Genomic DNA, 27123 nt, shown 5'->3' with positions numbered 1-27123 from the left:
TGGTAATGCCTACAGGCTGAACAAATTAATCTATTTACAGATTAAGGGAGTCGCTAAAGTCATCCAGCTCAGCCTGACAGTTGCAGGCATTCAGTAGTGTGCTTTTCTGTTGTTTTAACTGATGGTTGGGATTTTGCTCAGTTTCCTTCTCCACCATCTTTCATGGGGGGTAGGGCTTGATTCTGTCTAATGGTTTTCTCACGTCTGCAGAGAATCTTTTAATGGGAACTACGATATTAGCAGCTTTTAGTATCCTTCCATTGAGATAAATCTGTAAAACGCATTCTTATGTTAAATAATGTTTCACTTGTTAAGTAAATGAATGCAATTTGTGTCAGTCATGTTTTCTGTTTCCCTGTTTTAACTACATAAGAGCTGAGGACACCCCGAGACACATCTGTTAGACACTGCTCAGCTCCCACAGCCCCAAGCAGTGCACACCCACTCCTCTTGTCACGACATCAGCACCTGCTCCTTCTGGCCCCAGCCAAACTTCAAGTCCATCTTTCCACACGTGCTGCCAAGCATCTCACTTTGAGACCTTTATTTGTTTATCCCTAAAATACAGAGCTGGTACTGAGACTGTCCAGCTATTGCACCATGAGAATTCTCTATATAAACAGGGGTGAGGAACATGCCAAAAATGATGCAAGGGTAATCACTTTTCTTTCCATGGTAGGTAATGTTGACCTCTGTAAGAGCAAATAAGGGGAAACAAGTCCCAGTAGTCACAGAACTTATTTTTCTAGGCTGACTGTGGTGTAGCTGTTTCAGCACCTTCCAGGTCAAATAGTGCACATTTCCTCACTCCTCTTGCCCCTGTGTTACTAAATAATTCCAAGCTGTGCAGTAGGAAGCATATTTTGGATTCTTCACTTACCTGCATGGAAGTACGCGTATTATTTTCCACAAAGATGTTCCACTAACTGACCTCAGATGTTAGGTGATTAATTTTGTTACAGAGCCTTAGCTTATTACTTGCTATCTTTTATATTTATATAAAAAAATATTTTACTTGTTCTAAAAGTGTAATGAAAAAGTTTCTGCAATGTTGCAATTTATTACAGTTATAATGCAAAAAAAAGAAAAAAAAAACACAGATGCATGCAATCTAAAGAAAAAAATCACTCTTTGCTTCAACATGAGGGGTAAATTAATATTTTTGTATTTTTCCCTCAAAAAATTGTAAGTCAAACTCTGCTACCTATTTTAACTCTAGTGAAGAAATAAAACAAAGGGAATTATAGTCCATTGGATAATTCAGAATGTAATGAGGACAGCAGTCTTTGCCTACCACAAGTAAAAGGTCACACAACAGGGGTGCCTGAATAAGTGATAACTTCTTTGTAACAGTCTCTGAAAAAGACTGTGCTGTGCGAGGGAGAGTGATTTATTTTGGCAAAGCTGAGACCAGCATTTGTTTTCTTGTGTGTATTCTTTTCCCGTCATGGACCTCAATGCTGGAAAACAATTGAGATAAGCAGAGATGATCATTACTGTAAGTCTGCTCAGCTGTAGCAGACAAGAGTTATCTGGAAGCGATAAAGAACTGCAGGTTGCTCCAGGCCATAAATCCTAAAACAAAGCCACAAGCAAAAGCCTTGGAAAATTAAAATGCTGTAATTGGGTTTAGCCAACCAAAAAACAGCTTCCGAGTCACACTCTTGGGCTACACAGTAGGTATTCCACAGCTGCTGAAGGAGGTAGTGCAGCATCATGAAGGAGCAGGTGAATAATCTATTATTACAGAAAATTTGTGTAAACTTAAATTTTTCAACATTTTAAACAAGCTTTAAAATTATTAAAAAAAAAAAAGAAAAAGAAAAGAAACAAGAACAGATTTTTTTTAAAGCTATTTACATTGCTGATGTGAGTCCACTCCAAAGGAGCCAACCTAACTTTTTTTTTTTTTCCCCAGAAGACTTCTGAAGTGACCCTGATGGCTGCCAAGAATCATTAAATTTAGGTCCTCAGTTGAAAAATACTAAGCAAAACAATAGTATATTTTATGTCAATTTATCTCTATATAGAATCATAGAATATCCTGAGTTGGAAGAGGATCATCAAGTCCAACTCTTGACACCGCACAGGTCTACCCAAGTTCAGACCATGTGACTAAGGGCACAGTCCAATCTCTTCTTAAATTCAGTCAGGCTCGGTGCAGTGACCACTTCCCTGGGGAGCCTGTTCCAGTGTGCAACCACTCTCTCTGTGAAGAACCCCTTCCTGATGTCCAGCCTAAACTTCCCCTGCCTCAGCTTAACTCCGTTCCCGCGGGTCCTGTCGCTGGTGTTATATGGAAGTTTTGCTATTTTGCTAGTTACAATTAATGTCTGAAATAAGATACTGAATCCCCAAGAAACGTGTGAAATTGTATCAGAAATGTGTTTAAAAAAAAGACAAAAACACAAAACACTCCCTTCTCTCTCAATTTAATAGAAATGATTTTATTTTGAATCTCATCTGTGAGAATCAACAGTTATTAGATAATCAAGCAGACTTTATGGCTGCATCTGGTTGGTGAAAAAAGCCCAGGGACAAGCATAAATACCAACCCCTCTGCTTAACCATGACACTTGGTCACTGTCACACTCCTGTACCAATGTGCAAGAGTCTGTGCCAACTTTATGGGTTAGGGTTTGAGGGGCCAGAAAGACCTGGGTACCCCACCAGAACCAGTAGAATGGATGAGACCAGTCCAGATATGGTCTCATGTTGCTCTCTCCTGATTGAATGATCCCTACAAATGTCCAGCAGATTCAGACCTTAGGATGCCCCCATGCACCTACCACTTCTTGGCATACATTGCTCATTTCCCTGGGTATATGGGGCAAAGATTACACCAGGTAGAATAACCAGTCCTTGTTCATCATGGCAGATACAGCTAGCATTACTCCTCTGTAAGCTTTTTTTTTTTTTTCCAGGAAGATGTGAAAATGTCCAAACAGCACTAATTAGAGACTTGTGCATTTACAAGGGCATAGTAGTGTCCTTCCTTTGCCAGTAACTGGCTGTGGGTGCCCTGCTCCACCACTCTGCCATTCTGGATCACTGCAATGATGTCTGCATTCTGTATGGTCGTCAGACGGTGAGCAATTATGATGCAGGTTCGACCTTGCCGGGCATTATCCAGAGCTTTCTGAACAATCTGCACACAGATGTGAAAATGCTGTTAGTACCTGGAGAGCCTTACTTGTAGGAACCACATATGATTTCTTACTGTTATCACCTCAGTACATCTCCTATAGATATACATGTAAAGTCAGTGCATATGAGACACCTTTGCTCAACAGGGTTTTGTTTTGAGGCCAGTCAGACTTGTCATTGAAAATTGGTTCTTGTGCATTTAGGTTGGAACAGAACGCAAATTCAGTATTTACTATCAAATGCAGCTAACATGAAGACTATTGAGGAGTTATCTTTCTGGAGGTGCTTTCTAATGTTGCTGGTTATATATATATATATATATATATATATATATATATATATAAATAAATATAAATATAAATAAATAAATATAAATATATATATATATAAAATTAACTTAAGAAAAGTAAACTTTCTTAATAGATATGCACAGATTCCTGCCACCTTTTAATTCAAAGCTTGCAAATGAAAAAGCTACTGATATACACCTGCCTGGTTGTTTCATAGCTGAGCACCTGTAATACTTCATGTTGATTTCTCTTAAAATTTTGTTCTACAGAAAGTAACTAACCATGTATATAGACATAAGTAGTTCATGTAACGTTCACTACTCACTCACCTTTTCACTTTCTGTGTCAAGTGCAGAAGTAGCTTCGTCCAGAAGTAGAATGGCAGGATTACGAACCAGAGCACGAGCAATTGCTATTCTTTGTTTTTGACCTCCAGAAAGTTGCGTTCCTTTCTCACCCACCCGGGTATTATATTTCTGGATATTAAAAATGAAGAGGGGTGAAAAATAAATAATAATCATGAGAATACTCTTAGAGAAAGGAGAGAAAGATTAGAAAAATTGATTTTACGTGTAGCTATAAAAATAATCAGGTATTTCCATGATGAAAGTAAAGAAAAGTACAAATGGTTTTAATAAAGCTAAGGTTTTATAAGCACCTCAAGTATAAACAGTTATATATAAGCCACATGTTTATACCTGGCCTGAAAATTTACTTCTCCAAAGACTGGAGTACTGCCAGTAATAGTGGTAAGGTGTCCAGACATTTGGCCATGAGTGTATGACCATAAGAGTAACAATATATTTAATGTTTTGTGACATATACATCATGGACTTGATCTGTGTTACTTGTGAATAACAATACAAGATCCCAAACATCATTAGTAGTAAGAAAAATGCAGTATTTTTCAGCATCATTACATCATTTTCTGTTACGCAGAACTACAGCAAAAACAAACCATCAAAGCATTTTTTCTTGCTAGAAGCAAATTCTTGGCAGGCATGAAGGTTAAATGCCATGTCATTCACTTTTGATTTATCAGCATGTGTTATTTTAAGAATCACTCCCTATGCATGCACATCCAATTAGGAATAAAGCATTTAGTTTTACTGAAATACTCTAAGATGATTTTTTCTAAAATAATGTGAGAAGTTTCAGCTGTAAAAGGAAAAATATATTAAAAATTGAGGACATGAGGAAATATTTTTATGCAGTGTCCTCATTTTTTCCACTCATTCTCTTTTGTCTACTGCTATAATGATTGGAACATTGACTTTTATTTTCAACAATTTAACAGGCATTTTAAACTTATCACACATGCTGAAATTTTTAAGCATCAATTCTGTATTTTCTCATTTTAAAGTGTGCACTTTAATTCTGATCTATATAAGCATATTGCCTAGATTTCTCGATGTCACTCTAGATATCTAATTGTGCCGTGAAGAGAAGACCACTATCTCTTACCTCTGGCAATTTTTCAATGAAGGCATGAATATTTGCTGCTTTAGCTGCGGCTTCAATTTCCTCCTGACTAACAACCCTACTGTTGTCTCCATATTGAATATTTTCTGCGATGCTGCAGTCAAACAAAATAGGCTCCTGTGACACCAGACCCAGTTTGGACCTCAGCCATTGTAAATGCAAAGATTTAGTATCAAATCCATCTGCTAACTAGAAAGAGCAACAGAAAAACGATGCCAAGTTGACTACAGAGCTCATCCACAGATACACAGTGTAAATAGGAAGCATGAATTGTAACAGGAAACCTGTTATGTGTTAGATTTCCAGCTGAAATCAAGTACATTTTTCATGCAAAGTGGAATTGAACCAGCAGTATAGATAAATATTTCCTTTCATTAGTTTTTAATTTTGTGTGTTTTCACTTCTACTTCCTAGCAAACAGAAGCATGGAGAACACATTGCACAGGCTGTTCCTGCAATCCTTCCAGCCCTGCTGAACCCAAACAGTATTTGGAAACTTTACACATAAAAAACATCCCTAAGATGCTGCATGCAACAACTTTAGCTCAATTTTAAAACCCCCAAGAAATTTTTCTTGGACCTTCTATACATATTATTAGCAACACATTGCAAAACCCATTGTACACCTCTGATGGTAGGACCCTGTGAGATTACATTTGTATTGTCTGGAGTGCATAGCTATGGCTCTAATGTGTGAATTTGTATTATGAGAGAACTCATACACCACCAAGCAAGTGATATGAGTGTTATGCACCAGTGTGACCACATTATGAGCAGCTCTGGGGAGACAATGCAGTCTGAAACTATCTTTTTCAGTGGTATCATGCCCTGAGTGCCTGTGTACCAACACAGGTGCCAGCGCTGGCCTGGTAATGCACAGAGGCAGGCAGTGACAGAGGTCTTGAGGTTGATTACAGCTGCAACCTCAGTAGCCCATACCTCTGAAAGAGGCAGCTCTCCAGAGATATTGCCAGGATTTTTTAAGGCCTCTGAAACTCTGGAAGATAAGGAGTTCAGTAGATTCAACAATTATTAATAGCCACACAAATCTATTTTTACCACTTGTCCTTCTGCAGGGTCATAAAATCTCTCCAAGAGCTGAATGGATGTGCTTTTGCCACAGCCACTGCTTCCTACTAATGCCAGAGTCTGTCCTTTGTTAACCTTCAAGGTGAGTCCTTGCAAAACTTGAACTTCTGGCCTTGTTGGATATACAAAATTGATGTTTCTGAATTCAATGTTGCCTTCAAAATTACTCTGGAAAAAAAAAAAACAGTTCACATGATTGTATTAGCATTTACTAGCTTCAACTAAAATAACCAAGTGTTAAATGAGAGCTGAGTTTGGGATGGAGTTTTTGAAATCACTTTTGATGCTCTTTGCTATTACATATTGGACTGCATTCAGTATTGTTATTTATGGTACAACCTCCAGATGCAAATTGCTAGATCCTTTGGATTTTTCTGCATCTCACTCCTGTATTTGTTTTTCATTTCAATTTTCAAAGGATTATCTTTATTTCACAGAAATAATGATAATATTTTTCATTTGTGATGCACTTAGTTGAGGCACTTCTACAGCATTTGCTTTCCTGACCTCATGTTGTGGGTAGCATGATTTGAATGAATAAACCACAAGTTCATGATCAGATATTAAGGTAACAGAGCAAAACTCTTTAGCAGATAATTTACAAGTATGTAGGGCAAGATGTGTTTTAAAAAGTAACAGCAGTTATTAATTAGCTAGACAGACAGATTTCTAAGCACAAGTGGAAGAAAGGAGGCATGCATTAAGACTTTGCCTATTATTTGGGGGCAGGAGCCAGTCCCATGTACATGTAAACAGCAGCACTAGCACAGCAGCTGAAGATCTAATTTAAGGGCCTCAAATCTTTCCTTTGCTGAAGTCACAAGTGTTGCTCATATTTGAGTATGGTCTATAATAGAAATACTTAGTTTCAAGTTTAATTTTACCAGGGACCTTCTACTAAATCTTTTGAAGTCTGTGCCTGAGGGCTCTGTTTCAAGAATATAAATAAGCATGATCCTAACTATAAAGGTTGAAAACCCTGTGTAAGAGCTTAATGTTAATGAAACCAGATTACAGTTGCCTGAGTAGTGGCTACCATGTAACACCTACAAGGGGGTTCATTTTGAACTGGATGTGCAAACATAATCCTTCCAGATCATGTCAAGTTTCTGCATGAAATGCTCCCAGTTTAAGTGCCAAGATCAGTTTCCTTAATGACTATGTTGGTTTAAAAGTGAGATATTTTAAGCCTCTAAAGTAAAACAGATTATTCATTAGGTTAGTTCTGAATCCTCAAGAGCACATTTCTACTTGTGAGAGTTTCCACAGTTGTATGAAGACAGATTTTGGCAATACACTTCTGTCTCTGAAAGAACTACTCTCACTTGTCTACAAAAACAGCAGTAAAGTGCATTTGGATTTTATTTCTCCCATAAACCCTTACAAAGACAATGCAACTGTGAGTGGAACTGATGTTGTCAGTGTTTTCCTGAAACCCCTTAAAATGTGGGCCAGATGAATAAAAATCATTTTGAGCTCATTCAGACCAAAGCTTTGAAGACTATACACTTCTGACCAAAAAATGGGAATAATATGGTCCATTAAAAATAAGAAACGCAAAATAACAAGGCAGTACCATTATTTTATAGTGTCTGTCTTTAGTGACACCCTAAAAACATGAAACTCTGTACATGCAGTTGTAGACAATAAAGCATTACTAAGTAGTTATATAAAGGTTTTTCTGAAAAACCTTACCAATCTTTCACCTTCTTTGCTGTAACTGTCAATTTGAGGTTTTCTGTCCAAAAGATGAAAGATTCTTTGAGCTGAAGTTCTAGCTTTACCATAATCTGGTGCCAGGGAAGCAGATTGACCAACATTCATAGCTGCAAATATGACAGAAGAGAAGACTCTAAAAACAAAAGACAAAGCATCATTATTTTTTTTTTTCTTCACATGTAAAACAAGCCCTCAAAATAAAGTTTTCAGCATCTTTAGATTATGACATTTGTAGAGCTCTTTCTCCTCCCTCCTCCCCCTCCACCCCAGATGTCAGAGTATTAGAAAAAAATATTTGTTGCTATTTTATAGGTAAGTAGTTTAGGTTAGTGTCATGTCATTTGCCCGTGTAAAACCTTCTGCCTGGAAGGAATGTCAAACTGCAAAGATCCCTTCAGAGACTGTGCACTGAGCACAGTCACATGCTTGCTGCTTCACTGCCCAAATACACACCTTTCCCCAAAACAGCCCTTCTGCTCAAACTGCACTCCCAACCAGACTGCAGATTCCTGAGTCTCCACACCCCATTACCTCTGTAATTAGATTAAATTTAACATGCATTTAAATCACTATCCCATGTATCCATCTTTACCTTCACAAACTATACTCACATAAACACACTTTCAAAGTTGCTCAAACAATGGGCAATGAGCCATGCTCCAAATCTGAAGACTGCTGCATTAACAAAGTAGTTTGCAGACTGAGCTACTCCATAGGTAAATCCATAGAAAGGGGCTTTTTTTAGAGAATCTCTGATAAAGGAAGAAGACTTTCTGTAAATAACTCATAAAATAGAAACAGCAGACACTAGCTTGGGGATGGCCAACTTTCTGGGTTAAGGTTTCCAAGGAACACAGCTCTTTCCCTGAAAACACAACAGATAACCCAGAATGTGCACACACTCACAAACCACCCCTGCCTGACCCTAAAAACACCATGCCTCATGATATGGAGCTGCCCTTAGGACGGAAAATTAGAGCAATGAGATCCTTCATCCTCAGTTATGCTATTCTGAATCTCTCCCTTAGCTTTTCTACAACAGGGCAGGTCACTGGAGCAGATAAACATATTTTAATAACTACCACATATGACCCAGAGTATTAAGAAAACAGGCAGGCTTCAGCCCAGCTTTAAGAGCTGCCTGCGGCCTTCCGACAGGTCTTCCCATCCAAGCAGAGACATCTCATCTCAATTTGAAGCAGGGACATATTGTTGGGTTTCCCCTCAGGGATTTAGACTAAGCCTCTCTTTCTCAATCTGTCCTTCTGGAGAAGTTTCATTTTGTGTAGCTAATTGAATGCACACTGAATCAGAGTCAGGAGGACTCTCTGCCCTTGTGGTTTAGGATGCTCTCTCTGAAGGAATGGAGATCTCCTTTCCAATCTGAGCAATAAATCAGAGACTTTTGATAGTCTAGGCAAGCATCCTGGCTATATCCTGGATAATGCTAGTTTACCAGATACTGAATTTTAATACTGTTTTGTCTGAGGGTAGTTTTTTTTTTTTTTTTCAATTTTTTTCCTTCCTCATTTTCCATCTTTTACATTTTCACCTTGAAGGAGGAAAGAAACAAATAAGATTTTAGGCTATTTCATTTAAATAAAATGGGGTTAGAAAAATCTGTCAGCCCTGGTGGTTTGAATGCATTTCAGCAGAGACAAAGTCAGTGGCAGATAGTGGGTCAAACAAGGGAAATGTATGAAGTTCATTTTGAGGTTTCAATATCACATGGGTGGAATCAAGCTGGTTTATGTTATAATGGGTGTGGCATGAGAGTTAACTGTCCGTTCCTGAGTTAACAAGTATTAATCCAACATGCTGAAATTGAGTGAAAAAGATATCCTATATCCTATGTATACACAAGCAAACAATATTCTGTAAAATATGAGGAAAATAAATTTTATAAAGTGTTTGCATAATGAAAATGCAATTCCTGCAAATGTGTGTTTAATTAATTAATTTATTTTTTAATCTCCTCTAAACTCTGCATTCAAGAAAGCATGTTAAAAGATACAAACAAACAAGTTTCAAGCCTATGGAAAAGGTTATTGATACCCTTTCTAATCTTGTGGGTATTGGACAGTTTGCAAGAAGTGTATTTACAATAAATCTGAAAGACTAAACTGTTCAAAGAACAGAATTGAAGAAAAAAGATCCTACCTATACGGGCCATTCAAACTTGTTACGTATTTTTCATAAAATGCTTCTTCCCTTGTCAGTGAAGCTACAGTTCTTATATTTTCAACTGATTCTGTTGATATCTAAATTAAGAGATAAAAAAATAAGAGGTAATACCTTACACCTGAAATCTACAGCATCTCTCTTAAATGCTTGATATCTTCTCTAACATTTATTAGTTTAGATCAGAAAGCATGTACTTAAGAAACGAGATTGAGGTCTGTTGTCTCTGGGAAGGAAAGCCCAGAATAATGAAGTTACCAAGGTCACAAGGCAAGGGGAGTCTGAAGCCAACAAAGTATTTGAATTTTGAACCTTTACATCAGGATGTAGGAAGTGTCAACAGTCCCTGCCCTATCCCATAAGTTGGGATCTAAATAAAATACTATTTAATAAAATAAGAATAAACTTCAGTCATCTAGACACAGTTTACTTTTTTGCATGAATTACTTCTGTCTCATTGAAAAGCAGTATCAGGTAAATGAAGGCAGTACCCTAACTCCTGAGCACACTAAGAGTTTGTGTTTTGTGACAGAATGAAGAAGCAGTTGTGTCAGGGCTTGGTAGCTCAGCCCTGCAACACTTCTGGCTACAGCACAGGCACAAAACACAGCAGTACTGCTACAGCTGTCGCTGCCCAGAAATCTGCTACAGAGGCATTCAAATGTGTTTTTATAATCCAATTTACAGATGTTTTGCGTTATCTATGTTTTGCTTTTCTTGGGGATATATAAACATTTCCTCCATCCCCCCACCCCGTTCTGTCCTCTCCCCCCTTCATTTTTTTTGGATAATTGAGTCAGCTTTAATGTTGTCCTTAAAAGTGATCTCACACCAAAACCCTGTAGTTAAAATTGGAGAACTTACTCTTCCAGCCTCTTCCAAAGCTTTTTGATCTTTTGCTGCATGACCAGACACCGAGCTAACACTTGCAGCATTTGTAGCAATAACGAAAGGAATGCAGGCCAGGATAAGCAAAGTCAACTGCCAACCGTACACAAAAGCAATAATGATGGCAGTCAGAAGGGTAAAGACTGTCATAGTCATCAGTCCAAGTCGGCTTCCAGTTGCCTAAGAAAAATCCAGAAACCCCAAAATATCCATCATTAGGTTTTCCTTTTGTTAGTTATATCACCACTTGAAATCACTATTTACTTGAGGCCAACAGTTCAGCTGGAAAACTAAATCATGCATGGTCATCTGCACTGACATTGTGCATGTACTTATGTAACTGTTCCTCGACATTCCTCTATCTCCCAGTGTTCAGGCCTTCAAGGGAGGTTAAAGATGTCTCAAAAGTTGTTCATAGAAGTTGTATAATGTATATCTGAGACTTCCTTTGCCACCTGAGGCACACAAAACTGTGGTCACTGTTGTAAGAAGGCAGATTGGGTGCCCAGCAGTAAGCAAAAGGAGCTTAGTTCTAATGACAGTCATCCATTAACCCATCCCACTAGCAGCAGTGAAACTACACATCTTCAAGTCCTTGCATTGCTCCATCTAACATTTTTCTGGGAACCCAACCCCAATTTGGCCACCCTGCAAAAATGCTTAATCTCAGCAAGGCTAATGAGTGGAAAATATTAACTTGCACTGAAGAACTCCTATCTCCTCCCAGACTGTATAACCTTTACATTGAGAGCTTTCAAAATGAGATATGATTAGTATCCAGCATCAGGGTGGCTGGATACTGCTCTGATGTGTAGTAAAAAAGGCCTGAAAACAGCCCCGTGGAAATAGCTTGTCTTCCAACATTTGGCTTGATGGAAAAAACAAAAATCCTCAGGCAGGAAACAAAATTCCTCTCTTTTGCCAAAGACTTTCCTGCCCTAAAAAGACTTTTCTTGTTCAATACAACTTAAAATAGTAATAATTAAACCAATGCCAAGGTGAATTGCTGCCATATGTTCCAGGGGCTGCACATAAAGATGAATTTGGAAACTTCAGCCAGCACAGCGTGAGGCATGGCACTTACTGACACTGTAGCGCTTCAGAGAACACAATAGACTTGGAGAGCAATTCATGCCCTTGGTTGGCTTTTATAGTTTGAGGGCCCAATGCATCCCCTTTTTCTATTTCTGCCCTGCATGATGATGTAGTTCAATGCCACTGAAGCAAACTGCAAATTTGAAAGATGCAAATGATGAAATTTTTTCAAAGACTTTTTTTTCTCACTACCGGCCCATAAGAAAGGAGGAGAACAGAGGACTGAAACAAACAATATCTACCGAGAATGAAAAATGCAGGGATTAAAGCATTTTTGAGTTACACATTTGAAGGAAACAAAACTATCTTACAATGAAACAGCCAACCCTTCCCTTGCAAGTCCTGCAATGTATTTTTTTTTTCCCCAAGGAATGCTAATGAGATGAGCAGTAGGTGGAACTGTGCACAATTTGCTATATTCTCCTGCCACCATCGAGTAGCCACATCTCCAGTATCAGCACCTTGAATCATCTCCTTCCTTGGGTATTACCCTCTCTAGTATTCTTTATTAGTGCCATAACATTTCTTTCTGTTTGGGCTTCTTGTGTGTAAAGCACATTTGGTAGGGGATAGGAAGAATTCTCTTCATTAAGGCCAGTAAGAGTCTGCCTCATCTGCAGATGCAGCTTTCATGGCACCCTGATGATACACATCATAGAGTGCAAACACCTGGGGGTCCATTAACTTTGGTCCCCAGCACATACACAGTTTCTATTTTGTATAGTGATGTATTCTACAATTATATGTTTAGCTTAAAGACTTGTGGAGAGAGAAATGAAAGGTACATGAATATCTGCTGGATTTCCTATAGTTTTCAAATTATCAGTTGGAAGCCATGCTCAAAGTTTCAGCAACATGCCATTTAAATGCATCCATCAGTCTGTAGAGGTAGATTTACTACCCTGCCTCCTGAAATAATGTCAATCTTCCTTGCAAATGGCTTTTATATTTCTAAAGAAAAACATTTAAAAAAATAAACACACAAAATACAATCAACATACCCCTTTGACTTGGGAAGCATCTGTAGCAAGTCGAGTTAATAGAATGCCAACAGCATTTTTCTGATCATCGTACCATCCAATCTCCTGTAAGAAAAAAGTTATTAATTTTTGTTTTATGAAGTTACATGTTCTTATCATATTTCAGATTTATCAGGTTTACCAGTAAAATGGATAAATATTTCCAGATCAGATAGCATACAGGGAAATGGAAGTACAAGTCAAGTGACAGCTAACTGCATTATTCTTCCAAATAAAGTAAAGAAAAAGCTTAAAGAGCATGAATAATTACATGTTCCATGCAGAATAATGATAAAGTGTTATTAATGGTAATGTTTTTCTGAATGTGCCTATTTAGGCAAGTTTTATTATAATCTGCTTTTATCCAGTCTTCCTTTGGGCCTGAAGAGGTTAACCATTCTCTTTTTACAAGTTATCTATTGCTTTAACTATAGAGAATGAGTTGCTCATCTCTATTTTTTTTTTTACATAAAAGGACCTTACTCTCTATATCTCCAGAGACAACATGAGTTATTTTTTAACCACTTTTAATTTTCCCTCCCCTAGTTCCTTTCAGGTGTTTCTATGAACATCTGGGCTCTTGCCAGCTGTCCCCCAGTGGGTGCATGGTGTACTAAGTCATGCATTCTTAAAAGTCCTATGCAAGTAACACAAAGTCTCATGAACAGGAAATACTTAGTACAAGTAACTTCACTCTTCTGAATTAATTCTTGATGCAATAGGGCAATTTGAATTTTTGCATTAGAAAATTACCAGACTGTCTATTTACTATGGATTGAAGTACATATATTTAAATTGGAATAGCCAAACAGATAAGATTTAAGCAAGCAGAGATTAAGTTTTTGGTCATCCTGCAGGAATCTGGGTACACACAGACAGCTGCAAACCATGTGCATATTAGAGTGTCAGAAATGCGCATGTTTGCAATGACGCTCCTTCAGAATTAGACTATTGAGCTAAGTTACATGTGACAGGAGATTTACTTAATATAAAGTTATATTTTTTTCTAAGCTAGTGGTAGAAATGTTTTTTTTTTTTCTTGTCTCCAGATCACACAGTTGAAACCCAACATGTACCTTGCAAGGTCTGCAAAAACCATCTGGCTCTCATGGCAACCTCACTGCATAATTCATACCTGCTGAAGTAATGCTCTGAAGGATAAAGAACGCAGTCTCATTGTTAGTATTTCCCCAGACTTCCCAAACATGAATCCCTGCAGGGGAAAAAGTCACATTTTCTCATTTGATGCTTCATCTCTGTTTATAAAACCACACAATAAAAGCAATTACATCAAAAAGTCTCCTACAACCCTCTGCACATATGTAAGTTTTGGGAAGAGTGCCATTCACATTCCTGGAACCTGAAACTCTCTTTTCCCACAGAAAGGGAGCAACGTGACAAAGAAGTCAGGAGCTTTGTTGTAGTGCCTCAACAGCTTTAGAGGATAAATTGGCCTATCTAGTTGTTGACCTCTATTCCAACCACTACCAGAGGCGTCCACTCACAGCAGTCATACCAATGCACTTTATGGGATGGACATCAATATGCAATATTTCCTACAAGCTGCAAAACAGTAGTAAGAGGACAGCAAATTATGGAATTTGTTTGATGGTATGGCCCTTTCAGAAAGCCATTTTATATTTCCTTTGGCAAGAGCCTACAGACTGTCAGTTAGAAATGTTGGTCTTTGACTTTTATGGTCTGACCCTCAGCATTGGTTTCAGTCATGCTGAATTGACATTGCCTTCAGTGGAGCTGTGCTTATTTAGACAGAAAACATGGCCATATATTTAAGTAAATACATCAATAAAAATCAGGCATCTCAGGAAGAATCCTGGCACTTGTGCATGTTTTTGTAAACTCCGATTGGTGCTTTGGCTTCTCAAACTGCACTGATAAAGTTAACTCGCCAGCAGGCTGCAGGTATAAGACCTTCCAACATTTCTGTGTAGTGACACTTACTTGAATTATGTATGCAACTAAAGTAATCACTCCAAGTAAAAGAAACATCAGAGAAAGAACCAAAGTGTTTTTACTCCTCTTTTCTGCATCTGTTTCTTGAAAAGCCTGTGCAAGAAAAAAATAAATAAAATGGAATACACAGACAGTGACTGCTATGTACATAAACCAACACATAAGCCAACTTTCATCTGAAGAAACATGCTTGCTTTGAAATCTCGTGGCATATATTCTAGATCCTGAAACCCACCTGCACTCAACTTTCTGTTGAAAGCCAGAATGCAGTCCAGCTTTCTATTTAGCCTACATCTCACTAACTCATTTCTCCAGCTCCAACTATTCCTCCTTTCCTCTACTAGTCAGGTGCAGTCACACTGGGATCTACCTCTATAGAGTCACTAACTTTTACCCATTTTTCATTGAATTTGGCTGACGGAGAGACAGGATCCATCACTCATCAAGCTGCTTGGAAATCCTATCACCCTCCTTTATGATCTCACTCCAGTCTTCTCCAACATGATAGTCTGTCATCCTACTTCTTCACTGACAACTTTCAAACAGTTTGGGGTAGGAAATGCATGGGAGATTCCTTAACCCTTATAATGTGGGAAATACAGAAGCAATTGTTTACAAAGTCTGATTGTCAGTGCCTTTCAGAATTATTTGAGATATCCTTGAAGAATTTAAGAAAAAAAAAAAAAAGCTCTAAGGGCAAGCATAAACAGGGGGTATGTACACAACTGGAGCAAACCTGGTGAATTTTTAAGACAAACCTGAGGCCCACAAGACAGCTAATTCCTATACATCTAAAACTATGGGGATGGAAAACAGAATACAGTTCAGTTGGAGAGAAGTTCTGATTGAAATTACCTGGATCAGAGAACACAACAACAAACCACAAAAATACCAGCATCCAGAGGCAGTAAGGGGTGCAATTCTGATGTGGCAGGGATGTAATTCTGTTGTCTAAACATGCAGCTAATGCCTTTCTACATGATGTTGGGCATCTGAGACACCTTTGGAGGTGTCAGGAAACCTACACTTATACACGTGAATCTCACTAGTCTTGCACAGAGGGAACTGGCTGAACATGAATGAAACTCAGGATTGCAGTGTTCATTTGTGAAAAAACTCACCCCAATGATTTTTCCAAATATAACAGCAAATGCAGGATGAACCCCACCTGAGATGGCAGCAGCAATCACTCCCAGCAGTACATACAGCCACTCAGGTTTGTTCAGAGCCAGGATTCTTGAGTAAGGCACAGCAGGAAGATTTTCTTCCTACAAAAGAAAAAAAAAAAAAAGGAAGGTTGCAAGTTTTCCTTGGAAAGTTGCAAAACATGAAAATCCTCAGGCAGCAGTTCATTATGCTTTGAGTAGCGATCTGTCTTTGTAAACTACTGAAAGCCCTCTCTGTGCACTCCAAGTGAGCAAACATATTGGAGAACTGCAGCTTTGCTGTTCCATACTCCAGAACTTCAACTGCACTGTAAGGTTCGGAGGCAAAGATTTAATAAAAGGCTAAGTCATGAGGGGTGAATGAGGGCCAGTGCACTTCATTGAAAGCTGGACAGGGCTGGTCACCATGAATGGCAACTATAACACTTGCATCATTATAAAGAACTTAGAGTCTCACTGTTCAGAGCCCAAAAGAAAATCCCTCCAGTTCAGCTAAATGCTAGTGGGTTGGCAATAATGTAATTGAGCATAGATGTCATCTTTCTCTTTTGCAAACTATAGTTTATGCATTGTTACCAAGAGCATAAAAGAGGGGTATGTAACAGTGAGTTAGCTTGTATCTCCTTTGAAATTACAAACAATGTCCTGTTCTGCTTTAATAATTTATTCAAGTGTCTGTGCCTCCACAGAGGGAGTTCTGGAAAAGCAAAAAATGAAAACATTGGAAGTGAGACAAAATATTAGGCAGGATTATAAGTGAATTGCTCTTGCTTCCTGGTTATTTTATCCCATGCTTCAGATGCTCAATTAGGGGGGCTAAGTGTTAGCCATAAAAGTGGGTTAAACTTTTTGAAATAATTAATTACAACAGCTGGACACTTGATTTCTCTCTTCCTCTTCCCCCTCCCCCGTGTGTATGAATGTAACAAATACTTCAGTCATAAGCATGAACATCTACTACTTCCTCTAACAAGGTCTTAAACTGTACAAATACATAGACAAAGTATTTTTTGAAGTTGTATAACTTTTAGTAGTAATAGGAATGGATCCAGTTCCTTCATACTGTTCAATGTATTAGTTGGAATCCATATTCTAGTGAGAAGGAAGATAGATGCAAAGTACACTGAGGTTTCCACAAGTGTGTTGAATAATCCAGTTACAGATGATAACCTAACTTCAGTAGATTTCAAAGAATCCATGATTTGTATTTCAGAATTTATAATTTATTTCCTCACTTTGATGGTCCTGAAGTCAGGTTAAGAAGAAAAAAAACAGACATAACACAACTTTTAATACATTTCACACACATCCAAAAAAAAAAAAAAGCTGCAGATCAAGCAGTACAAAATAGGAAAAAAAAAGTTAAGCTTCTTTTGACCTGCCTGCCCAAAAGCTAACCACATCCACTAGAAGTCTTCTCTTATGGACTGCAGTGAGCAAGTTTTACTCAACTTTGACAAGTCAAAGTTCTGTTTTTAAAACTAAATATCCTATATGACTTATATTCCTATTTAGTATTGGTCGAAGTGTATTATGTGAACAAAAAGCTCAGTGTTTGAAGCCATATAATAAGGCACAGAGATTGAGAGGCTGCAGGAGGGTGGTGTTGTGGGAGACAGATTGTTCTGTTATTTAGGTAACACCAAAGCTTCAGGGTTTTGATATGTTCTTCTCCATTTGATACACAATATTCTAAAGTGCTGTAAAGCTTGGTACACATGGATTATATTGTCCAGTAGTATTTGCAACAGTGATTACCAGGGAGCAAAGAAAAATCCTGGAAATTAAGTCTCACAGCTTGTTTTGATTAGATAGAATTAAAATTTCAGTAGTAATGAAATAATATACCTAGTTTTATGACGTATGACAAACCAACAACACAAAATGTTTCCCAACTCACTTTAAGTCAATAGTGTTGAAGCAAAGATTTTGGTAAGACGTGACCACCCTTGTCTTCCGAGGGCAAATACTCAACCTGCTGAGTACTGCTTCTCATAGGACCAGAGAAAGGGTTGCATGGCAACCCCTTTGTGCTATCCCAAAACAATTAAAATGATGTGTTTTGTGACTATGCTTATATATTATCACTAACATTCCAACTGGAAGTTTTAATACTAACCTCCACCTCCTTTTTTTTCTTTTTTTCAGATGACTTTTTCTTAGAAGAGCACCTCTTGCTCTTGTATCTGCTGGATCTTCTACGAATACTGCTTCTCCCAGAGACCACCAATTCTTCAGAAGGGTCTTGAAGGGTCTGTTCCCCCACAAAATCACTTCTGTCATTTTCCTCATATTCCTCATCTTCTGTCTTCTCATCTTCTTCTGATGCACCATCGTCTTGAGCATTATTGCTACAGCCCTAGTGAGAATTCAGGATACAAGGTCACAAGACATTTTGAGCAGGGAAAACAAGAGTGAAAATTATTTCTCATGATGATGCTGCTTCAATCACGACTGCTGTTACTTATAGACCACTTGTTTCAGTATCTAATGGCAGAAGAGCAGACTAGCATCCATAAGACATTACACATCTTGATGAAATGGATAAATAAAGCAAATAAATTGCACTTACTTGCTGCATTACAAGAGAATAGTAGACTCCCTTCTGCAACATGAGTTCGCTGTGTGTTCCTTGCTCAACCACAATTCCTTTCTCAAATGCAGCAATAGTGTCAGCAGTCCTGATGGTAGACAGTCTGTGAGCAATCACAATAGTGGTACGTCCAGTCCGAGCCTTACGAAAAACAACAAAAGCAGTTCACATTAAGATGCATGACTACATCAGAAATTAACTGAAGTTAATTTAGGCATTTACAATACAAGAGATGCAATGTTAAGATATGTCCACGCGTATTTTCAGGAGGTATAACACTAGCATGGCTTTCAATAAAGCTTAATGAGAAAGTGTAGAGGAGTGGAGCACATCTTGAGTAAGAAATCTGTTTTATCCATTCCGTAAAACTCTTTCCCAGTCCATCGAAATAAAGTACAGCTCAAATGTTCAGCTAAGACATTCTCCATAGGAGCCTGCTGAGATTTTGCAGCTAGAGCCTCCAAAGCCTCAGTCTGCAGGTTACATGTTCCAACCCTCTACAGTTTCCACATGCAGATGAGTTGCTGGCACAGTCCTCATGTAGTGACTGAGCACACACACAGGTCAACTTGCAGCTGCTGGAGAAAAAGTGACCTCCCTCATGGCTGACAGCTGGAGCACACAGTGACTTGATGGCAGGAGGAGATATTCATGGGGACCTTGTGCAACATTTATGTTCTGTAGTCAAGCAGCCTGTTTAAAGTTACTTGCCACAGAAGTCGTACAGTGTACAAGCATAGGAACAGGGGCATGGAGATGAGGACATCTTTAGTAGATGAACACTTCCATGCAGATTTGGATTCTTGCCCTACCCTGGCTCACAGATCTGACATGAGTCATTCAGAGCCTTCACAAGAGGTCAGTCTTGGTGAGGTTTCCATGTCTTTTCCCTAATATGCAGAGGTGCATCACTGTAGCTGGGAGCTGTGATCAGAACTTTTGATATTTTTAAAGCATTTTGCTTGTTATCTGAAAAAACATTAGATCATAAGGATCTGCACATGACCTCTCAGAAGAGGTGCGCATTTGTGAGGTTAATATCTTTGCTCCCCAGTTGTAGACAAATGACTAATATTAGCACCACTTTTTCCACTCAGGGATGCAGAGAAGAAATTCATAAACCCCATTGAGAGACTACACATCAAAAAGCTGTGGAAAAAAGGATTAAGTTATGATTCAGGGTTCATCTTGGCATGATCTGGGAACGTGCTGAAGCTTGAGGATAAAGTATATACAACAGTTGCCTTAATTCCGTGTTCTCCCTTTATGTCAACCACTAAATGAAACAAGTTCCTGGAAAAAAGTTAGTATGGAATTATGGAATTAAAGAACATACAAAAGGAGGCTAAATTATAGTTGAAGCAGCAACCTTCTAGTACTTGACTTTGCAGTGATATCACTGATATACAAATATTACTTTGACATCTTTGAATTACCTTAGAACCAATAACCAGTGCAGGCTGGTGAATATAACAGCTACATTTTACCTCAGATTTAAACTGACTGGTGGCAAAGGTGGTAAATTCTGTATTTCCCTTGAGCCATATTTGCAACTCTCACCTCTGTTCATAACTACTGAAATGAAAGGTAGGATTTTTCACTTAACTTTTTAAAAATACATTAAGTATTAGATATGTGAAACAACATTCCCATCCAAACACTTTTTTTTTTTTTTTTTTTTTTAAATGTTTAGGTTCCATTGCATCTTGGTGGAAATTGCTGATGTAAAAGGGGAGTGAAGAAAGGACCATGAGCTGGAGGGTACAGAGGCACAGGTATAAGCTTACAGCTCTGCAGTACTATCTGCCTTAGAGCAGTGGGGCTGATAAAAAAAGGAAAATTTGCATTCAGTCTCTGTAAAGATATGAAATGGCTAATTCCAAAAGCTTTCTGAATATTATGAAGCAACTGTTCAATGAAGAACCAGTACAAGAAGTATTATACTATACTTTGCTGTTATTCTTCCTGAAAATTGTCCAAGTCCTCATGCCTTGTCTTGATAACATGGTCCCCATAGTTCACCAGCAAGTAAATAATTTGAGAAGAAAGCACAGGAGACCTAAGTTACAGTTGCGCTTAAGTACAAATGCATTTGTTTTTTAGCATTATTACTAATTACTAACTGAAATGATTCCTAAGCAAAGTTTTGATTGCTTTAAACTCAGTTTTAACACTGAAATTGAAACATCTATCCAAATTTTATTTTCCAGTATTCTTGATTCCAGTGGAAAGCTGCACTGAAAACTGTGTTAATGTTTCTTAATTGCTATTGCACCTTTTCATAGTAATTGACTTCAATAACATAACCCTTACCTTATCAAGAGCTGCTTGCACTATGGATTCACTCTGAGTATCTAGCGCAGATGTAGCTTCATCCAGAAGAAGAATCTTAGGATTTCTTGCCAGGGCACGAGCAATAGCTATTCGTTGTTTCTGTCCTCCACTCAGCTGAGCCCCTCTCTCACCTACCATGGTGTTAAATTTCTAAGAAAAGAGAAAACAAAACAGAAGTTGGGGAATGTCTCAAAAGAAATCCCTACTTCTTTGTGCAATAAGCACTCAGTTTCTAGACAAGAGATATCAGGACCAAAAGGAGAGCTATAGAATCATCCATTCCCAAGGATGGATTAAATAGTTAATAATTTTTTTTTTCTTTGAAAGGTGTAAGGCATCTACTGAGTTAGCTCAAAACTGAATGCCAGGTATAGAAAGAGCTAGAGTTTCCAGCTGCTAAAAATGGCCTTGGTTCAGGGCATACTGTCCTCACTCATTTCCTACTAAGGAAATGCTCCTGATAATGCTCTGGATTTCTGGATCTCCTCTTTCAGAGCCCAACCCTTCCCATGCCATGTGAGATCAGTATGGATGGTAATACAACTGTGTGGCTTCCTTTCTCCTGAATTAAGGCATCAACACTTTTTTCCCAGACTTAGGCACAAATCCCTTGAAGGCAACTAAACAAAAGTACAATATCTAGCTTAGAGAGTCCCCAAAATGAAAGCTGCTGGAGGCTATGAGTATTTTGGGAAGTTATAATATAACATGAATTCCCATGCTCTCCGTGTCAGAAATGGGACACCAGCTTAAATGGACCTTTCGTTCTTCTACTCAAAAAAAGTTCATGAACTCACATCAGGCAGTCTAGATATGAAGTCAAAAGCATTGGCTTCCTTGGCTGCTTTCTCAATTTCAGCATCAGAAATATCTTCCCTGCCATAGCGAATGTTTTCAGCTATTGTTGTTGCAAACAAAACAGGCTCCTGGCTCACAATACCAATATTTTCTCTTAGCCACTTTACATTAAGTGCCCGAATATCCTGACCATCTAAGGTAACCTGAGAAAAAAAGTGTATGTTAGAATTTGAGGAAATACATTTTGTTTATAATAAATCCATTGTTATTATTTAAGTATCATCTACAAGGACAATAAAAAAAGAAAAAAGGAAAAAAAAACAAAAGAAAGAAGAGAAAATTAGTGTCCTCTTTAACAGAAAACTAAGCCAAAGAAATTACAACAGTATTTTTCCATCTACTGCACAAACTAAAAAACAGTGAGGAACAGCATAACCAGAGAAATCAGGGTTTTGTCCAATAACTATGCTGTCCAAGAATAAACCCAGCTTAAGAATTTTCCAGCTTCCCTACACATTATTTACAATGTTTTCATGCCCCTGTGCCACAATTTGTGGTCCTCTCAGTTGTGGCGATGCTTTACACCACATCAAAGAATAATCCAAATAGACTAAAGTGAAGTGAGAGGTCATTTTTCTTACCACTTTTCTTTTCACTTGCAATGTGACCATATGAACATTAGTATCAGGAGAGAAACAAAACTGTGATTGTTCATTCCTGTCCCCATGCCTCGGAAATGGCAAGTATAAAAAGCAACTGTGTTGCTAATTGATAACCTTGACATGCAGCGATAAATAGTTCAATGGTTAATAGCACTCAACTATTTAGTGTTAATAGCACTGAACTAGTGTTAATACATAGTTCCAACTGTAACTACTGAGTGCCATTCTTTGGCTATTAAATACAAAAAGAACATTCTTAAGCATGTTATTGTCGTTATTCTACTTTTTTCACCTCTGGAAATTTGCAATCAGAAAAATAAATGCTTCTCATATCTAGTGTTGAGTATCAGTAGAACAGACATATCCTGTGTAATGATGGGAAGTTTTGCTCTGGGTTATCAGAGACAAAAAAAAGCCAAAAAAAGACCACCTGAAATAGGAAAATCTTTCTAGTTTATGGTCATTAAAAAGCAGAAAAAAAATATTGTCGTATTATTCTTTACTTTAAAAAGTTTACAGTATCTTAAAAGTCTACTAACAAAAAGAAACTTAAATAGATAGACGCAAGGATATAAATTTACAGACTTGTGGTGTTTACTACTTTTGGCATCACACTTGGAGGAGACTTATGAAGTCAGGCCACCAGAAAAAGTACACTGGAAGCTTAAATCATGGAAATACAGATCTATGAAGACTAATGCTCAAATCTGATAAAAAAATCAAAGTTCAGTTAACATGGGAAAATTCATGCTTATATTAATAGCATTTTTTTTTTTTTCTTCAAATACAATTCACTTCAGGCACTCACTTCTCCCTGGTCAGGATCATAGAATCTCTGCAGCAACTGAACACTAGTGCTTTTTCCACAGCCACTAGCTCCAACCAAAGCAATGGTCTTCCCAGTTTGAACTTTCAAGTTCAGACCTTTGAGAATCTAGAAAAAAATACATCTTATTTTGACAAATTTGATTAGAAAACAGTCTGTCAAGGTAATTGTAGCAATAATCAATGTAAGGTGCAGAGTTTAAAGGCTGGGCATTTAATTAATTAATAGGTAGGAATGTTCTGGGGCACTGTTATGAAAGAACATGCATCTATGCTTCTGAAGTTTATTAGATTTTGAAACAGGGTGGCTACATACAACCTGCCTTTTGGGAATGGTCCCTGGATTCTTCTGGCTACCAAACCAAGCCTGGGAATTGAGAAGATTGATAACTGGAACAGGCCAAGCTCATGCCAAGAAACATTTTAAGAGTTCCCCTACATAGACCATTACATTCCATTGCCTGGGAAAATTCCCAGCACACTCAAAATCAACTAATACAGCCACAGTATTCTAAATGTGATAGTTCAGTTTATTCTATTGGTGTGATCTGGTAGCAGGCTCAATGTTCTCTTGTCCCATTTTGCAGTGCTTAGACAGTGGCATAACAGTTATGAATCTCAAGGGTATGTAGCACCTTTGAAATATTATTGCTGAGAAACAAGTTTGCTTTCTTCTACTTTTAGAAAATAAAGTTGTTTTGACAAGGTAACTGCTGGAAAGTCCTTACTAAAACCCAATCCTTATTGTTAACAGCCTCAGAAATCCAGGGAGTAGTTACAGATAAATGGTACCTTTGTTGCCATTTTCACATTTAGGAACATCTTACCTCAAAAGATGTCGATTTCATATATGAGTAATGCTGTGTAATTGCCAAAATATTTGGCTGCTATGGGAACTCTTCTTGTTTATAATTTTGCCTACACATGTTTTTGCAATGAGAGATTAAAATAGTTGCAATATTGTTCTCTTCTCCCTGTGTTACAGCCAGTGTGGTTTGTATTTAAAGAAGCTGATATCCTGATGCCTACATTGTCAATCTAGAGCTACATTCTGGATACCATAATTTCTCCAGGTGCAAATAGTCACAACCACCTAATAGGCTATTTCTAACCCTTATCGAGTTAGCTATTGTCAAGACTAACACTGACAACAGCTAGACTCTGATCTAGTTTAGTCTACACAGGGAGATTATACTGTGTTGCATCAATCACTTGAGAGATTGTAGGTAATTTATACTTCTTTGCTGATTCTTTTTGGCTCTATTAAATAACAGATACTATTAGCAGGGAAAGCTGCTGACTCAGTAGACTTGGGAAGGATGACAAAATATTTATTTCCCTCCCTTTTGGCTTGCAGGCTCACAACACAGCTTATCTGCCTGGGAATTTCTAGGAAGATGGATTAACAGTCTGATGAAGGGTCTGCTCTGTCACTTCTGATTTCTCAGCCAAGAGTTAAATAAGATACACTAAACTGCCTTCGGCTAGGCAGAGAGCCCAGCTCTGGGCCTGTCCTTCAGCAGCCTCAGTGTCCTGGAAACAGATTTGATGCATAATGATTTGATACACGATGGGACAGACACCAGATAACTGAAGTGAGATGACCAATCTGAAACAACAGCCACAGTGATACAAACTTTCCCATTCTCACCCTTCCGTTGGCATGACCAGCCTTTACTTGTTAACACTTGAAATCTTTATTTCTACTCATTTCTTCATCATCAAAAGGCAGTGGCAAATCACTGTATTTTACCTTTGAATGTCTGCAAGAGACTACTGGCCAAATATAGTAGAGATAAACCAACAATATACAACTGTATCACCAAAGGAGCAGATCACCATGGCAACATAACACTGCACAATAAGGTTACTGAGGAAGTTCAGCTGGCAGAAAATATGGACATCTGCTTATTGAACAGCAATTTTAACATTTGTCCAGAAAAACATTTGATTTCCAAGGTAGGTAGGTTCAAATTAATTTGAAGTCCTATTGTTATAAAGCCTAACTATCTCACAGGTCACCTTTCCTCACATAGGACATCACAGCAACTCAGGACAACCGAGGGACTGAAAAGAGCAACTTCATGGATTAACTGTGTAAACTCTAGAAGTCTTAGTGACTAATTTTGAAGGGAAAAAACAAAACATAACCAAAACAAAAAAAATCTTATTTGGTTTATCATAGATCTTATTCATAGAAATTCAGACTAAGAACAACACTTTTTTTTTAGTTTTGTCCAACAGAGAAGAATAGTGAGCAAGTGGCCAGTGGCAGTAGTTCTAGAGCTTTGTCTTTTGACATTATGGATTTATCCCCAGTAGTGCACAATCCCCCAAGATAGGATGCATTTTGCATTCAAGAACATCATCATCATCAAGATTAGAGAAAGAATCTTGGACACAGGCTTCAGGATTTCAGTCTAGCAGGTGCATCTAACATGAACACTTACTTTAACATCAGGTCTAGATGGGTAACTGAAATGGATGTTTCTGAATTCGATTTCTCCTATGAGCTTGTCAGGTTTGTAGCCTTCCTTAGAACTGCTATCTATAAGCCGTTTCTGGAAAAAGGTTTTAATATACTGCTTGTTACTACACTTTTGGAACTGCTATTTCTGCTGGTTACATTGTTCAATACTTTCTTAGATACTAATTAACACTGTACCACACCATTACAAAGCTCCATTTTACTTACAAGATGCTGAATGCGGAGGAACAGAATTTTAATTCTACAGGTATAGCACATTTGAAAATGAGGAAAAAAATGAAAATCAGTAATTCAATAACTTTACGTTCTTGCAGCCAAAACATGGCTCTCAATTATGCATATAGGAGGGTTATAGACACACATCAAGATGAATGATATAGACGTTTCTGTATGAACTTCCTAGCCCTACTTGTTTTAATTATTTTATATACACAGATATTGAACCAGCAATAACACAGCAAGAGGGAGATAATAGTGTGGAAACCATTTTTCACAGCAACATCAGCATGTAACTTTACATTAATATAGCTTTCAATAGCACTATTTAATCCCTTCTGCAATCCCACCCTTTCCCCAACCTCCCTCAAAAAAACAAAACAAACAAAACAAAAAGCAGCTCAGCTGAAATCATGTATACATGCATTCAAGAAAAAAAAAGTATACCATCTTACTACATTCCCTCTGGAGTTGCAAATCTAATATTGGAAAAAAAATGTACCCATAAATAATGATGTACATGCCAGGTCAGGTTTCCAGATATTCATTGTAACAAATAATGAGGCAGATTTTTTTATTTATTTATTTTTTAATATGTGGAAATACTGGCTTCAGTGGTAGGCGTCTATGGAGTTTATGGTTTAATTTTTTTTTTTTTGGACATTTTTGTTACACATCAAGGAAAGATGAAAATTTTAAGTGTGGTTGAAAGGCTATTTTACTCGGATTCTTACCTTATTGATAATTCGATATACTTCATAGGCAGCCCCACGTGCATTAGACACGCTCTCCAAGTTGGGAGCTGCCTGTCCCAGGGAGAAGGCTCCAACAAGCACAGAGAAGAACACCTGCAAGGGAGAGAGAGAGAAGCCTTGTGGTTAATCATGATTTCAGAGTCATTAGTGCCTGGCTGTTAAATGTTAAAAGCCTTTCTTTTTTTTCCTAGGAAAATTAAATGTGGAAGTTAAAGGTGTATTTCAGACATTTGTGTCCACTCCCATTTTCCTGAAGTGAATAGTTAACTACTTGTATTGGGTTTACATGGCAAGGTTTTGGTAGCAGGGGACTGCAGGTATGGCCTCTGTGAGCAGAGCCCAGCAGCTGCCACATGTCAGGTCAGAGACAGCTCCAAAGGGACCTGCCACTGGCCAGAGCTG

At 37.9% G+C, this 27123-nt stretch overlaps 1 protein-coding gene across 5 annotated transcripts in view; it reads right to left on the bottom strand.

Moving 5' to 3' along the window:
* Window positions 1-2420: 2420 nt before the first annotated feature.
* The window catches only part of ABCB5 (ATP binding cassette subfamily B member 5), a 34575-nt gene continuing 9872 nt past the window's right edge, over window positions 2421-27123 (bottom strand). For 4 of the 5 annotated variants that reach the window (XM_068674153.1, XM_068674154.1, XM_068674156.1 and 1 more), the window contains 19 exons: window positions 26701-26814; window positions 25713-25823; window positions 23246-23371; window positions 21775-21978; window positions 20957-21127; window positions 18623-18784; window positions 18170-18409; window positions 16006-16152; window positions 14873-14977; window positions 14046-14123; window positions 12893-12976; window positions 10773-10976; window positions 9888-9988; window positions 8339-8479; window positions 7704-7860; window positions 5979-6176; window positions 4902-5108; window positions 3767-3913; window positions 2421-3148 (listed from right to left, as the gene is read on the bottom strand). In XM_068674153.1, the coding sequence (XP_068530254.1) occupies window positions 2951-3148; window positions 3767-3913; window positions 4902-5108; window positions 5979-6176; window positions 7704-7860; window positions 8339-8479; window positions 9888-9988; window positions 10773-10976; window positions 12893-12976; window positions 14046-14123; window positions 14873-14977; window positions 16006-16152; window positions 18170-18409; window positions 18623-18784; window positions 20957-21127; window positions 21775-21978; window positions 23246-23371; window positions 25713-25823; window positions 26701-26814 (2895 nt within the window). In that variant the 3' untranslated portion in view covers window positions 2421-2950. The remainder of the gene's footprint in view (window positions 3149-3766; window positions 3914-4901; window positions 5109-5978; window positions 6177-7703; window positions 7861-8338; window positions 8480-9887; window positions 9989-10772; window positions 10977-12892; window positions 12977-14045; window positions 14124-14872; window positions 14978-16005; window positions 16153-18169; window positions 18410-18622; window positions 18785-20956; window positions 21128-21774; window positions 21979-23245; window positions 23372-25712; window positions 25824-26700; window positions 26815-27123) is intronic. The other variant, XM_068674155.1, reaches the window with a different exon arrangement.

Source organism: Anas acuta, chromosome 2 (assembly GCF_963932015.1).
Source record: "Anas acuta chromosome 2, bAnaAcu1.1, whole genome shotgun sequence".
In the NCBI taxonomy this organism is placed as follows: domain Eukaryota; kingdom Metazoa; phylum Chordata; class Aves; order Anseriformes; family Anatidae; genus Anas; species Anas acuta.
The sequence above is the reverse complement of the archived record's forward strand: the minus strand, read 5'-3'. Positions and strand labels throughout refer to the sequence as shown.